Source organism: Megalobrama amblycephala, linkage group LG13 (assembly GCF_018812025.1).
Source record: "Megalobrama amblycephala isolate DHTTF-2021 linkage group LG13, ASM1881202v1, whole genome shotgun sequence".
NCBI lineage: Eukaryota > Metazoa > Chordata > Actinopteri > Cypriniformes > Xenocyprididae > Megalobrama > Megalobrama amblycephala.
In genome coordinates, this window is record NC_063056.1 from 35,410,713 (window position 1) to 35,426,741 (window position 16,029).

At 34.9% G+C, this 16,029-nt stretch overlaps 2 protein-coding genes across 6 annotated transcripts; both read right to left on the reverse strand.

Moving 5' to 3' along the window:
• Positions 1-316: 316 nt before the first annotated feature.
• On the reverse strand, positions 317-2,151 carry LOC125243171 (CD209 antigen-like protein E). Of its 3 annotated transcripts, none has more exons than XM_048152587.1 (5): positions 1,411-2,140; positions 1,118-1,327; positions 913-1,040; positions 706-818; positions 317-597 (listed from the first exon to the last, which is right to left on the reverse strand). In XM_048152587.1, the coding sequence occupies exons 1-5, from the start codon at positions 1,547-1,549 to the stop codon at positions 468-470; spliced, it is 720 nt and encodes a 239-aa protein (XP_048008544.1). In that variant the 5' UTR covers positions 1,550-2,140; the 3' UTR covers positions 317-467. The 3 variants fall into 3 exon arrangements, with proteins under 3 accessions (XP_048008544.1, XP_048008543.1, XP_048008545.1); XM_048152586.1 differs by having other exon boundaries at positions 1,118-1,330; positions 1,411-2,131; XM_048152588.1 differs by lacking the exon at positions 1,118-1,327 and having other exon boundaries at positions 1,411-2,151.
• An 11,638-nt stretch (positions 2,152-13,789) lies between these two features.
• LOC125243172 (C-type lectin domain family 17, member A-like) lies at positions 13,790-15,284 on the reverse strand. Of its 3 annotated transcripts, XM_048152589.1 has the most exons (4): positions 14,876-15,284; positions 14,356-14,483; positions 14,162-14,271; positions 13,790-14,053 (listed from the first exon to the last, which is right to left on the reverse strand). In XM_048152589.1, the coding sequence occupies exons 1-4, from the start codon at positions 15,072-15,074 to the stop codon at positions 13,930-13,932; spliced, it is 561 nt and encodes a 186-aa protein (XP_048008546.1). In that variant the 5' UTR covers positions 15,075-15,284; the 3' UTR covers positions 13,790-13,929. The 3 variants fall into 3 exon arrangements, 1 of the variants encoding a protein (XP_048008546.1); XR_007178985.1 differs by lacking the exons at positions 13,790-14,053; positions 14,162-14,271 and adding an exon at positions 14,561-14,792 and having other exon boundaries at positions 14,355-14,483; positions 14,876-15,219; XR_007178984.1 differs by lacking the exons at positions 13,790-14,053; positions 14,162-14,271 and adding an exon at positions 14,561-14,795 and having other exon boundaries at positions 14,355-14,483; positions 14,876-15,212.
• Positions 15,285-16,029: the final 745 nt, after the last annotated feature.

Consider the following 16,029-nt stretch of genomic DNA (forward strand, 5'->3'; position numbering starts at 1 on the left):
ACTGTAGGTGTGGATCGTAACACACTGACTCTGTTTGCGCCCCTAGCAGAAATTACATTTGCTTGTCCTTGTTAGCACGACTGCCTCCCATGCTGGAGATGCCGGTTCGAGTCTGGCAGGGTTATACAGGCGAGAGCTACCTATAGGAGGGGGCTGGGTTTGTTTGGGTATTGATTTCAAATATCAACAGTGTTTCTCATGCTTACTGTTCTTAAAAATGGTCCTCATTACATATACATAGACGAGTTATAACTTCAAAACCCTAAATGAATCCTGAAATCACAATCAACCTTTACTTTGACAGAATAGACTGATGTTTGTACTTTGTACTTAATTTTTAATTTTGACAGATGACTGAGACAACACACATCACATAACATTTTCTGGTACATTTAATAAGTAAAATATACGGAATATGGATACTTTGGTTATATTATATTACATTAACTTCCATCTCATATAACAAGTCACATGAACATGTTCTTCTCACAGATCCAAAGATGAGCGTCATCACATGGGTAATCGGCCCAATTTGAAATATAATATTGAACACAGTTTTCTCCTCGTTGTCCATTGGGCTCATTAGTCCACCAAAACCTACAGCAGATTGACATTATATGTTCAGTACTGCTTTGTGTGTGATGTTCGACCCATTGTGAGAGTCATTTATTAGATAATAATCAGTTCAATTCAGCCATATCTCACCAAAAGGTCGGTGTGCTGCCGTCAACCCATTTCCACGAGCCCTCTTCATCAATGTCAGTCAGACCAATCCAGAATGAAGAACAATCATTCACAATGTTCTTCTGGACAAAATCCTGACAAGATAAATCAATAACATATATTATAATAAATGACAATAACAATTCAGCTGACATTATATCACCTACTACCAGGATTTATTTCACTCACATGTTCTTCTTTGTTGTTTATGATGATCAGATCTGCTCCTCTCTCCATACAGTAACTTCTGCTCTCATTCCAGCTTTTCTTCTCTTTGGAAATGTAGTAAAAACTGGAGTGACCGTAAATCCATCCATCTGTTCACACAACCAGTTCATTTATTAGCTCTTCTCATCTACACTAAACTATACAACTAGTAGTATATGATACATACTGTATTTTTTAAAATGAACTTTAATCAGGTCATTATTTTTCAACAGTAATGCATCTCTCTCATTTATGAGGTTGGTGTTGTCAGATTGAAGCTGGTGTATCTCTTGTGTGTAGTTTGTGCCCAGCACTATGAGCGCAGTCAGCAGAACAACACACAGCAGCACCGAACACACTGTAGCTGCTCTGTAGTTTCTGATCCTCACAGAATCACCTACTGAACACCACAGACATCAACATAAATGTTACTTCTAATATGGCTAATGTTTGTTATTATAATGAAATGAGTCTCAGTACCTGAGCTTCCAGGTGTTTGGTGTGTTGTGGAGATCTGTCTTCCTGTCCTGATATTATGACTGTTAGATTCTTCATTGATGTAGACATGCTGTTCATTTTCTCTGTCCATGTTCGAGTTGACATAATTATACATAGACATCTTCAGTCTGTTGGAGTTGAACGTGCATCTGTTGGAAGTTGTTGCTTTATGCTTTTGAGCTCTACTTTTAAAGGCATCACTGTAGTCAAGAACATGTGACGTAAAAAGTGTCTATTTTCCCTTTTCCCTTACACTATGTTTAGTCATTTCTTGTGGTTCATTGTGAAACACACCAAAATTACTCATTGGTTTCCTCTGACAAATTAACATTCTTTAAATAGATTTGGACAGAGGAAAGTAAAAAAAAAAAAAAAAAAAAACAACAACAAAAAAACAGTGAACTGTGTATCTAGATCTTCATATAACTTGTTTAAATATTGATATCGCTATTCACCTGTTTCAAAACAATGTTATTTTAAAACCATCAGCTGAGGGAAGACTGATGAAGGCTACAGTAAAGAAGGAGAAGAGCATAAGAAAAATGACAAATAGTTTAAGAGAAAGCAGAAGGACATCTGGCTGTTGGGCATGAATCACCAAGATTGTTACTGAATTGCAATTCCTTGAAAACAAATTTAAAGAGACAGAAAGCCTATCGAGGGATGCTTAAAGGATTAGTTCACTTTCAAATGAAAATGACCCAAGCTTTACTCACCCTCAAGCCATCCTAGGTGTACATGACTTTCTTCTTTCTGATGAACACAATCAGAGATATATTAATAAATATCCTGACGCATCCAAGCTTTATAATGGTAGTGAACAGGGGTCAAATACATTATATTTTAAAGTATATAATAGAATACCATTATTTTAAATTGTAATAATATTTCACAGTATTGCTGTTTTTTCTGTATGTTTGATATACACCATGATGAGCTTGAGACATGATCACAATTTTTTCACAAGCCTACCTGACTGAAAGGCCTCATTATTTATGCAGGTCATTACAACTCATTATGCGATTCTTTTGTCTTCTCAGGTGTAAATGACCCATTATTCATGATGATTCACGCCTCCACGTATACTGTGCTTCTTGACAAAAAGTGTCTTACAAAATTTAAATCAATAAATTGTTTTATATGAACGAGAAAGCAGGATAATTTTTTACATAATTTTGAAGAAAAAACTCTAGTCTACAACCTCCAATACCCAGAAGTCCTGTGTACACATATATAATATTATTTTTTTGGCCTTATTTCAGTGACTTAAGTTTTTTGCTTTTTCAATAACCACGCATAAATGTTATTCCTTCAAAAATACAAACATGTACATACATGTTCCTCACATATTATTGTAGCCTAGTTTGTGCTGAATACAGTGTAATGACAGTTTTTCCATTAATATGTTTATGAACAACTGAAAAAAGCACAAATGTCAGGGCATGTCAAAACTTCTCCAGGCCCCAAATCAGCATCAGACTCCAGAGGGTTAACACTCTGAGGTCTGTGTAAGGACTTTGCCTATTTATTAGCTCAATTTAATTGTTACAGGGAATAAGAATTGAATCAACTGTAAATGATTCACTGTAAATGATTCAGAATTAATATTTAACACTTCATCAATTATTCGTCCAGCGAAAACTGAGGTTAAAGTATTTTACCAATTCTGGATAAAATATTATTCTGCGGCCAACAGTAACAATATTTTATTATGGTTGTTATTATTATAATTATTATATTATTATAAGCAAGAGGTAACTTGATCTTTAAGTTTAAGGCAGTAATTTGACACACAGCACAAGAAACTCGTATATGTGAAAATCAAAACAAGCTTTATTGACTACTTCTAATGATTACAAGAAACTAAGGCTAAACACACACACACACATACATACATGCACACACATTCGCGGAGTTGATATGAGTTATGAAAAGTCCCAAATACTAACTAAACATCGCAACCTGAGGAAAATCACAAAAGCAGAGCTTTGGCTTGATTCTTTAGGTTTAAAGGAGTTTCACCAGTTTCCAGCAAGAGAGAGAAGTTTGCTTGTACCTGCGTTTGCTCTGACAGCTGAGGTAATCGGGTTGTTCCGTGACTCGTGTACAGCGGAATCCCGTTTTGGATTGGCTGTCTTTCAGGTGACGTCTTCTCGGGAAAGCCCTTCGTGGGTTGAGCGGAAGCTTTGAAGGATGTTGCTGGCTGGTGCAACGCACTGTTCTGAGCGTCTGGCTTGAGCGGCTCTCTTCTTGGGAGACTTTGGTCAGATATTTCACAGAGTGTTTTGGAGTCTGGATGTGACGGCTGTTGAATGGTCAGCGGCGCGGCTCGTGGATGACGTCGGCGACTGTTAGATGGAAAATCAGCCCCGGTCAATCAGTTCTCAGCTTCTTCTTTTCAGCATGACCCAAGCGACTTTTCAGCCGTGGTCAAAGTAGCGGTGCTTCGGCTACTGGGTTTCAACGACTGTGCTTCAGTCCGACTTCTGACCGACCTTTTGACCGATTTCTGACTTCCAGCCCTAGCTTGTTTGGACAGCATAGTTTTAAAGGACCGATCATCCAATGAGACGTTGCTACGGAGATTAGACACGCCTCGTCTATTGTCTATTGATCACATTGCGTGATATCTGTGGAACATTCTCCTGTTTTATTAACAACTTTATAACGTTTCTTAATATCTTCCTGATACTGAATTTCAGTGTTTCCTTCACACAGAATTACAGAGAATTATAAATTCTGCATTTTGAACTCAAACATGACACACTTCTTACACACATATTACTAGACTGACCCAATTAAAACAATGATTACAAGAGAAAGAAAATGCATACAGGAATACAAACGTATACTGCATTGACTCCAACATGTTAGTAATCACATCATAGCAAGTGTTATTCTGGATATAGTTAATACTTTAAATGATTGTCCCTTTTGAGATTCAAGATTGAGTCCTTAAGCATAGTTTACACTTTGACCGGAGTCACGAGTGACCGGGTCAGGATGGATTGCTCAATACAAGGGAGGTATTGATAGGACAGATTCGTCTTTAAATCCGTTGATGGGTGTTTTCCTGTTCCGTCCGATAATACAAGAGGGTTTTGTGAGAGAATCAATAGATTTAATGTGATCAGACCCTCGTGATAGGTTCTGATTAGTTTATTGCTGATGAGCTAAGAAGTCCTTTAGACAGAGTCCTTTGTTAAAAGAAGTCACGTCATCACTTCTGTTAAGGCTAGGTGTTTCCTGTCAGGAAATGGATCTTTTGGACCAAATGAAGCTTTGTTCAATCATGTTGTTCATTGATAAAGTCCTTGCTAAGTTCTGTCGAGCGAGGCCCTACATCTGAAAACGCGCCGGCGCGTTTTGCAGGGTTTTTTTCACATTGCAGCAAAACAGACTTAAAATACTCCGTCATTTTTTGTCATAGAGACATAAGTAATATATCAATTGAAACTATAGAATATCTTCTTTTATTTGTATACACTCAGAGTAAAAACACAATGTTGTGCTTTTTGTAAAATAAAGAAAACTAACATGATGCGTGATTTCTCCTCTCCCTCTGAACAAAAGTCCAATCTGATAGTTCTCAGAAAATGAACTGTAACTTAGTGAATACTAATCACAGAAAAATTAAACTTATGTCTAAAAAAACGTTAAGATGTCAGGTTTTAAATCATGTAAGTCAAATCGAGTTAATCTGTATGAAAAGAGAGCCATGTCAGAAGTCCGTGATTCAGCTCATTATCCGCTAATGCGGCCATGCCCACGGAGCCAGCGCTATAGACCAATTTGGTGTTTGCGAACAGCAATGATGTTTTTTTTTGGGCGGAGCCTACCTGGTTGCAGAAAATAACAGTTGAGCAGTGGCAGTCTATGGAGGCCACGAAATAAAAGAATATAAAAAGTTAATTTCGAGTTTATATCTCACAATTCTGACTTTTATTTCTCACAAATCTGAGTTTATATCTCACATTTCTTACAAAGAAAAACAGAATTGTGAGATATACTCGTTATTCTGTCTTTTCTGAATTGCAATTTATCCCGCAATTCTGACTTTTTTCCCCTCAGAATTGTGAACTAAACTCACAATTGCGAGTTATAACGTCCGAACTGGGAGTAATAAACACACAAATGCAGGAAAAAAGTCGAATTGTGAAATAAAAATTTGATAGACTATGTTTAAAAGTTATCTATGTAAAATGTTAAAGGTTTAAATATTATTTCATGCTGTAACTGCTATGTATGTATGTCCTCTGAACTGCATATGTGAATATTATGTAGACTTACTGTTTGCATCAAATTCCAACTTTAATAGTAGACTAATCCTTGCAGGTGTCATCAGTCCAGTCTGTGACACGTCTCCGTTTAGCTTCAAAGGACGTTTTCAACGATAGTTTTCTTTAAAAATGAAGACTATATTTTTTTTGCATTCTGATTCCAACATCCAGAGGCACAACAAAACATTTTTCTCTTATTCTGTGGATTTTGCACATTTTCCTCCAATTGCTACTGCTATTTTTCTGCAACCACTATGTGCGCGCAGCTGCAAGTGACGTCATTGTGACGTCTGCTCCAAAGTGGTCTATTCAGACACAAATTCTGAGTCAATGCATGCATTCATCGTCTCAATCGTGTATTTATTGTCTTGAAAAGTGTTTATCTGGATGTAAAAGTCATGGTTAGCGAGCCCTAGAAGACATGCAGTTAGTTCCTGTTTTCTTTTCTTCTATAGATGAATTTTAGATGAGTTTTTGTTTCTTTAGCGCCCTCCGGCTGCAGTATGAATTGGAAACTCCATTCATGGAATAGCCTCTTCTTCTTTTAGATGAATTTGTGGACTAAAAATGCACAGAGAGCGCCCTCCGACTTCAAGGATGAATTGAAAACACCAGCGCTCATAGTAATGATAATGAATTTTAAATAAATATAACTAATATTCTATATATAATATAAATATAATATAAGAAAATTGACATAAGCATATGAGAATCCAATATTTCTCCAAATGTGCATGCTTTTAAACTAAAAGCCTATATTCAGACTCTTTGCATCACAGAAATACATTATATTTTAAAGTATAATATAAAACCATTACTTTATATTGTAATAATATTTTTCTGTATGTTTCATATATCATGATGAGCTTGAGACATCACAGAAGGTTTTTTTCACAGCCTACCTGACTGAAATGCCTCATTAATATGCAAGTCATTTCAGCTCATTACTATCCAATTCTTTTGTCTTCTCAGGTGAGAATGGCCCATTATTCAGTGGTGATTCACGCCTCCACGCATACTGTGTTTCTTGGCAAAAAGTGTCTTACAAAAACTAAATCAATATATTGTTTTTTATGAAGGAGTAGGCAGCATAATTTTTACATAATTCTGAAGCAAAAACTCTAGTCTACAACCTCCAATACCCAGAAGTCTTGTGAACACAGATTTAATATACTTTTTTTGGCCTTATTTCAGTGACTTAAGTTTTTTGTTTTTTCAGTAACCACGCATAAACATTATTCCTTCAAAAACACAAACATGTACATACATGTTCCTCATATATTATTGTAGCCTAGTTTGTGCTGAATACAGTGTAATGACACTTTTGTCATTTATATGTTTATGAACAACTGAAAAAAGCACAAATGTCAGGGCATGTCAAAACTTCTCCAGGCCCCAAATCAGCCTCAGACTCCAGAGGGTTAACAAGTTATGAAGTCAAATAAAATATCAAACTATAAACAGCTCATTTGTTTAAAAAAAATCCATATTTAGCAAGTTATGAAGTAAAATATCTAGCTTTCGTCAGACCGCCTTCTGTATTCAAACAGAACTTTTGTCGCGTCAGTTTTTCCGTAAGTTTAATAGGGAAGGCAGTCTGGCGGAAGCTATATATTTTACTTCATAACTTGTTAAATATGGATTTTTTTTTAAAACAAACGAGCTGTTTATAGTTTGATTATAGAGCTCTTAGATTAGCTGATTAGATTAGTTTGTTTTAAGTTTTAATTTTTTATATCAACTCCATTGTATTGTAAACAATAAAGTAAGTGTTTTTATTGTTACGAATGCCTCTTGTGAGACTTTACTTACAAACTGAGCCTCAAAAAAGAACAACCTCAAGGGAGTCTTCTATGTCATTTCTGAAGAACTTCAACCTGCAGGTGGGTGAGATCTTTATGGATTAGGCTAGATTTGACTAGCCGTACCCTACCTGAATAATCATTGGGTAAAAGGTGTAAGATAAAGACACAGCAAGTAACAAACTTTACTGCTTCATTACACTTACAGTTCTGTATAATAAAAACATTGAGAGGACAGTGAATGAAATCATGAGCAGACCCTGGCCAGATATAAACACTGATTTTGCAGCAGCGATCAAAATGAGTAAAGGACCTTTGAAACTAATGTTACGCTTCAAATAAAGATTGTATTACATTGCAATGCCAGTAGGTGGCGACGAGTGACTTTTGAAATGTACTTGATAGAGATTTTGTTCAAAACCTCTGGACGAAACAAGTCTTCATTCATTCATTTCAAACTATTTTTTTTTTACACAATAAATTTATTTAAAATTATATATTTTTATAACATTTTAGACATTTACAAATAGATTTATAACATTAAATACAACATTTTGTCAGAACCTCAAGTAAATTACATGTTATTTGGTTTAGTTGTCTAATGCTTTGTTTTTTAGTCGTTTTTTATGATCTGTATTTAAAAAAAAATAAAAAATTAATAAATAAAAATTCCAGGTTTTCCAGAATCATAAATGATGCTTAAAAGAATATATATATTTGGAACTGTTTCTAATATTAAAATGTACAATCTTAAAGACTAGGATGAAGCCTTTATGCACATTAACAAGGCCTTGGGACAATCATGATGCATTATAATCCAAGATTCTGAAATGTTTTCTTATTTTAAAGAAGACATGGCATTTGGCAAACCACCAACCTCCCATACGGCAAAATCACCCAACCTCTGAGATTTTTTTTTCCCAATACAGTGTGCAAATTGAGAGGACATTTACACATTTGGGGCCCTAAAAATACAAACTTTTGAAAGTGCAAGTGACATGGCTGCAGAGAAATAAAGATGAAGAGGAAGGAAGGTGACACTGAGATGTCAGCATGGAAAAAGACTGATCTAATACAGGAAAAGGTGAAACATTCACTTGAAACTCTTTCTAAGAGCAAAGAGAACATTCTGCAATGCAAAATTGCTTCTTCTTGACATGACTGATTAAATGAAGACTGCTGAGTGTTTTATATAAACCACACTAAAGAGTATTAAAAGCAACACTGAAATAGCATTGAAGTTATTGAGATAGTTAAGTGATGAGTATTAGTGAAACGCCCATTGTTAACAAGCAGAATCACTGAAGGAAGGAAGAACATCAAGAACAGAAAAAAAGAGAAGAGACGACCAGAACGACAACTACAACTGACTTACAGCCACACAGCCTTAGACGAAATCAACTGCATATTAAAGAACACATTAAGATTAAGCACAGAGTATGATTAAACATCTCCAAAAACAGCATTTCCCTCTTAATTTTTATTACCAACCATTTTGAAAATAATTTTGTTTGAAGTCACCATTATGGTGATCAGTGTCACCTTAATTTGGGCTCTTGACCCTTGACTTTTTAACAGTTTTTCTCTGGCTGTTGCAACTATGTTAACTCTGTGTTTATAAAGCACTTTTGTTACAGAAAGAAAATCCAAGAGAACACGTGGTCAGGTGATGATGGCTTCATTTTAATGATTTATATCATTAGACATTAGGCATGCTTTTAATTAATTCTGAACGACTGCAAAATAGCCTGTGCCCGCTGGAGCCTAGTGACAAAAGCAAGGAAACATGGATGCAGGAGCTGCTGTGAGTTCAAAGATGTGAGACACTGGCCAAGCGCATTTGTGTGCGGTCTAGGTGGATCACACAGACAGGATTAAGGTAAGTGCTTAAAGGTTGAACTTCTGTTTGTTAAAGGTGCTAAAGAGGATGTTTTGTTTTGAAACTGTCTTTACTAACTGATAAAAGACTATTTATTAGGTGCACTGAAAGTAATAATATTAATATACATCATCTGTGCACGAGGTAGGGCCTTAAAAACATCAGCCAATCGTTTACACGATCATCGCGTAAACGATTGGCCCTCTGGCTTGTCAATCACTGCCGTGACGTTCCTTGTGAGAGACGAGCGCGGCTGCGCGCTCCAGTAACTTTCCACACTCTACAGGCGCCGCATGCAATGTTCTTGTCAGGAGACAGGAATAACAAGTGCAGATCATGAGTTACCTGCGGTGAGTCCGACATAATGAATCCAAAAAACACGACACAGCGAATGCCGATGGTAAACACTTGTGTTCCAATACTCGTGCACGAGTTTTGGGAGGCGTTCCTTTGAAATGAGCTGTGAAGGAGGGGGGTTGTTCTTACGCATGCGCTCATTTCAAAAACTCAGTAACAGTCTTTGGATTCTCAGTCGATGAAAAAATCCTCTCTATCACCTTTAACCATTGCTATTTTTGAGCTCTGTTGCCATACATTACCTGATCTCTTTTGTGTAATCTATCGGTGGTGGTATGATTCATGTATGTAGTTTATTTTTGTGCAAAGTTAACTGACTTAATGTTTTTTTTCATGCATCAGTGCATATATTTTAGTGATTCAGCAGCTGATGATATTTATATCATTAGTCACATTATCAAGCTAACATTATTTCTAAGGCTCAGAAAGAAAACTTTCATATCAGTAACGTTAATGATGCTTCAAGCTGTTAACAGGATTGTGTTCATTATTAATTCTGCTAGCTTCAATATATAATTTGTCAACACTGAACATCTATATTTTATATTAAACTACTTTGTATGGTTAAGTATTTACTTCTGCACAACCAAATAAATGTGTCAGGTCATCAAAAGGGAAGCATATTCTAAAGATGTAGCTGAATACACCACCCTATATATAGGGAAATATTAATACTTGTTTTAGTCACTTAAAAAGGGCACACAGGTTCATAGTTTAAAAAAGTGTGACAAAGACGTATTATATAGAATGAAACCAAACTACAAAAAATAAATAAATAAAGAAAAAATAACATATGCTAAGAGGTTCAAAAATAACACCAAAAGGAGGTGGTTATTCACACCACCCTCCTATGAGCAAGACAATAAGCAAAGCAAATAGACACTAAGCAAAGAAAATACAAACTGAACAGAACAAATACAAACGGCAAATATAGCTGCAAGCAGCGATATGGGGTCAAGCCCTGAAAGTGCAGCAATGGCAGTCTGGAGCCAGAAGAGCAAAATCTACAGAAATTGAATGTACATGATGAACAGAAAAGTAAATGTGGGAATGAACTAAAAATGAACAGAAGTTTGGGTTTGAATATACACAATAAACAATATAAATACATTTAAATAATGATTCTATTGCAACGGAAAAAGAAATGAGTACAATGTCTACCCAGGTAAAAGAATTGAAGTGATACATTACATACACTTTTATAAAGATGCACCATGGAGGAATCAAAATATTGTAAAATATGTATTTGTTTTATGTAGGAAATTCTGAACAAATAGATTTCACATTTGTTAACCCTTAAATGCATGACTGTTTCGCCAATCATTCTTACATATTCATGTCTTTATCGACTCGGATCTATATCTAACACGGAAGGATCTTCAAGGTCCAGAAAAGTAGTGAAAACATTGATAAAATAGTCAACGTGACTACAGTGGTTTAACCTTAATATTATGAAGCGTCGAGAATACTTTTTGTGCGCAAACAAAAAAAACTGTGAGTGTCTGTGATACAGAGTATGTATGTTGTAATAACATACAACAAAATGTACTATTATAGAACAGCCTGTACTTACAGATTGTAATTATGTACATGTATTAAGCAGCTACTGTTACACAAATGTAACGGGCCGTGTCAGTTACACAGCTATTTTCATTTGGCTGGCAGATTATATGACACAGACTTTTAGCCTGTGCCTTTTGTTTCATGGCTGAACTTTGATCATTTACAATGCTGCCTATGACAATTAGGCGGGAGTAAGTGAAGCCATTTAAAATCAAATCCCAATCCTATTCTAGTCAGTTTAAAGTGAACGGTTGATCATTTTTCTTCTTTCCTTTGCATGATGTTGTAAATCGGTACCACAAAGTTCTGAAGGCCTACAAAAGTCAGGAGAGCATGACTAAAGCCTTCAAAACTGTAGGTGTGGATCGTAAAACACTGACTCTGTTTGCACCCCTAGCAGAAATTACATTTGCTCGTCCTTGTTAGCACGACTGCCTCCCATGCTGGAGATGCCGGTTCGAGTCCAGCAGGGTTATGCAGGCAAGAGCTACCTATGGGAGGGGGGTAGGGGTGTGTTTATTTGGGTATCGATTTCAAATATCAACAGCGTTTCTCATGCTTACTGTACTTTAAAAGGGTCCTCATTACATATACATAGACGAGTTATAACTTCAAAACCCTAAATTAATCCTGAAATCATGATATAAAAGAAATCAACCTTTACATTGACAGAACAGACAGGTGTTTGTACTTCTCTAATCTTTAATGTTGTCTGCTAGAAGAGACAAAGGACTGAAACAACACACATGCACAAACACACATAACATATTCAGGTAGATTTAATAAGTAAAACCAAAAGCTTCATGAATACTTTAAGTAGGTGTAGTAATAAACATATGATACAATCGAAACAAACAAAAAAAGGCCAATAACACAATGGTATTATATTCCATTAAAGGATTAGTTCACTTCAGAAATAAAATTTCCTGATAATTTACTTACCACCATGTCATTGAAAATGTTTATGTCTTTCTTTCTTCATTCGAAAAGAAATTAAAGTTTTAGATGAAAACATTCCAGGATTTTTATCATATAGAGGACTTCACTGCGGTTCAACGGGTTGAATAGGTCACACGTGGTGTAGGCAGAAGTACCACGGTAGGGCGAAAAACTTATTTTCTCCTCCTACTTCAAAATCATCAGACATCGTTATTTTAGCTTTTTTTGTAAAGAGTGTTTGGCTTATCTTTGCATGTTCACTTTGTAGACACTGGATCGGTACTTCCGCCTACGACACGTGTGACCTTTCCAACGTGATTATGTAATGCGTGGCGCATCGCAGAACTAGTGCAAGATGAGCATTTGTGTTTAAAAATTATATATTTTTTTAGAAAATGAATGATCATTTAGCTAGATAAGACCCTTATTCCTCATCTAGGATCATGTAGAGTCCTTTGATACGGAAGAGGATTAGGGCCAAGCAATAATAAAAAATAAAAACCATCTCGAGATTAAAGTTGTTAAATTTCGAGAAAAAAGTCGAGATAAAATGTTGAGAATAAACTCATTAAAATACGAGAAAAAAGTCGTTAAATTTCGAGAAAAAAGTCGAGATAAAATGTTGAGAATAAAGTCATTAAATTACGAGAAAAAAGTCGTTAAATTATGAGAAAAATGTCGTTAAATTTCGAGAAAAAAGTCGAGATAAAATGTTGAGAATAAACTCATTAAATTAACGAATTTATTCTCGTAATTTAACGACTTTTTTCTCGTAATTTAATGAGTTTATTCTCGTAATTTAATGACTTTATTCTCGTAATTTAATGACTTTATTCTCGTTATTTAATGACTTTATTCTCAACATTTTATCTCGACTTTTTTCTCGAAATTTAACGAGTTTGTTCTCGTAATTTAACGACTTTATTCTCGTAATTTAATGAGTTTATTCTCGTAATTTAATGACTTTTCTCGTTATTTAATGACTTTATTCTCAACATTTTATCTCGACTTTTTTCTCGAAATTTAACGAGTTTGTTCTCATAATTTAACGACTTTTTTCTCGTAATTTAACTAGTTTATTCTCAACATTTTATTTCGACTTTTTTCTCGAAATTTAACGAGTTTATTCTCAACATTTTATCTCGACTTTTTTCTCGTAATTTAACGAGTTTTTTCTCGTAATTTAACTAGTTTATTCTCAACATTTTATTTCGACTTTTTTCTCGTAATTTAACGAGTTTTTTCTCGTAATTTAACGAGTTTATTCTCAACATTTTATCTTGACTTTTTTCTCGTAATTTAACAAGTTTTTTCTCGTAATTTAACTAGTTTATTCTCAACATTTTATTTCGACTTTTTTGTCGAAATTTAACAAGTTTTTTCTCGAAATTTAACAACTTTAATCTCGAGATGGTTTTATTTTTTTATTATTGCTTGGCCCTAATCCTCTTCCGTACTTTGAAGCTGCACTGAAACTGACATTTGGACCTTCAACCTGTTGATCCTTGTTGAAGTCCACTATATGGAGAAAAATCCTGGAATGTTTTCATCAAAAACCTTCATTTCTTTTCGACCGACGAAAGAAAGACACGATCATCTTGGATGACATGGGGGTGAGTAAATTATCAGAAATGTTAATTCAGATGTGAACTAATCCTTTAACTCATATAAAAAGTCACATTCAAATGTTCTTCTCACAAATCCAAGGATAAGCGTTACTACATCTGTAATCGGCCCAAATTGTTGAATGAACTACAGCACAATTTTCTCCTCGCTGGCCATTGGGCTCATTAGTCCTCCAAAACCTACAACAGATCGACATTATATGTTCAGTACTGCTTTGTGTGTGAAGTTCAACCCATTGTGAGAGTCATTTATTAGATAATAATCAGTTCAAATCAGTGACATCTCACCAAAAGGTCGGTGTGCTGCCGTCAACCCATTTCCACGAGCCCTCTTCATCAATGTCAGTCAGACCAATCCAGAATAAAGTACGACGATCAATGTTCTTCTCAACAAAATCCTGACAAGATAAATCAATAACACATATTATAATAACAATTCAGCTGACATTATATCACCTACTACCAGGATTTGTTTCACTCACTCTTTCCTCTTTGTTGTTTATGATGATCAGATCTGCTCCTCTCTCCGTACAGTATCTTCTGCTCTCATTCCAGCTTTTCTTCTCAGAGGAAATGTAGTAAAAACTGGAGTGATTGTAAATCCATCCATCTGTTCACACAACCAGTTCATTTATTAGCTCTTCTCATCTACACTAAACTATACAACTAGTAGTATATGATACATACTGTTCTCTTTAAAAAAATCTTGTCTGCATGCGTTTCTTTCTTTAATCAGGTCATTATTCTTCAACAGTAATGCATCTCTCTCATTTATGAGGTTGGTGTTGTCAGATTGAAGCTGTGTGTGTCTCTTGTGTGTAGTTTGTGCCCAGCACTATGAGCGCAGTCAGCAGAACAACACACAGCAGCACCGAACACACTGTAGCTGCTCTGTAGTTTCTGATCCTCACAGAATCATCTACTGAACACCACAGACATCAACATAAATGTTACTTCTAATATGGCTAATATTTGTTATTATAATGAAATGAGTCTCAGTACCTGAGCTTCCAGATGTTTGGTGTGTTGTGGAGATCTGTCTTCCTGTCCTGAGATCATGACTGTTAGCTTCTTCATTAGCATAGATATGCATAGACATCTTCAGTCTGTTGGAGTTGAACGTGCATCTATTGGAAGTTGTTGCTTCATGCTTTTGTGCCCTACTTTTAACGACATCACTGTAGTCAAGAACATGTGACATAAGTGTCTTTGTGACTTTTTTTTTTTTTTTTTTGCTGATTTCAGATGAAAACGTTTTTTCCTTTTCTTACTCTGTTTAGTCATTTCTTGTGGTACATTGTGAAACACACTAAAATTACTCATTGTTTTCCTCTGCCCAAAACCATTTAAAGAATGATAATTTGTTGGAGGAAAGTAAAATAAATTACTAAAAAAATAAATAGTTAACTGTATATCTAGATCTTCATATAACTTGTTTCAATATTGTTTTTTACCTGTTTCAAAGAAATGTTATTTTACTCGATATTAATAACAGTTTGTTCATGTTAGTTCAGCTCAATTAAATAATACAGTTACAAATTTTGATTTTAATGTGTTATTAAATACTGAAATTAATGCGAGACACCCCAGTTGAATAGGGTAAAAAAAAATTATCTAATAGATATAACCATACTACCCCAGCTGATTGATTACATTAAAAATTGCAAAAAAAATTTGTATTACAAGTTTTCTAAAATGTTATGTTTAAATATGCAATTTTTTTTAGGAATAAAATTTGTATAAAATCAGGCAAATTATATATCAACAAATCCCTCTGTAAAAACCTTCAGAATATAGATAGGAATAAAACTGTAAAGTTTGGTGTATATAAGTTCTGCTGAAGTGGAGATTTCTGACTCAGAGCAGGAGAAAAAACTCATTTTGAGAAAACGGCCTTTAAAGATATTTACTGTAACTGAAATCTATCGACGCAAACGGATGAAGTGCTATAAAATAAACACTTAAAAGTGTATTTTGGATGTTTTCTTTCCACCAAACACTCTGAAAAAACACTTTATGAAAAGCCAAAAAGTACAAAATCTCAAAATTGACAGGTGCATGAAAAAAACTGAAATTTTTGCCTGTAGTGTCCCCCCCTTAACATTAACTAAGATGTTTGATAACAAATGCTTTAGAAGTATTTTTCATTGTCAGTT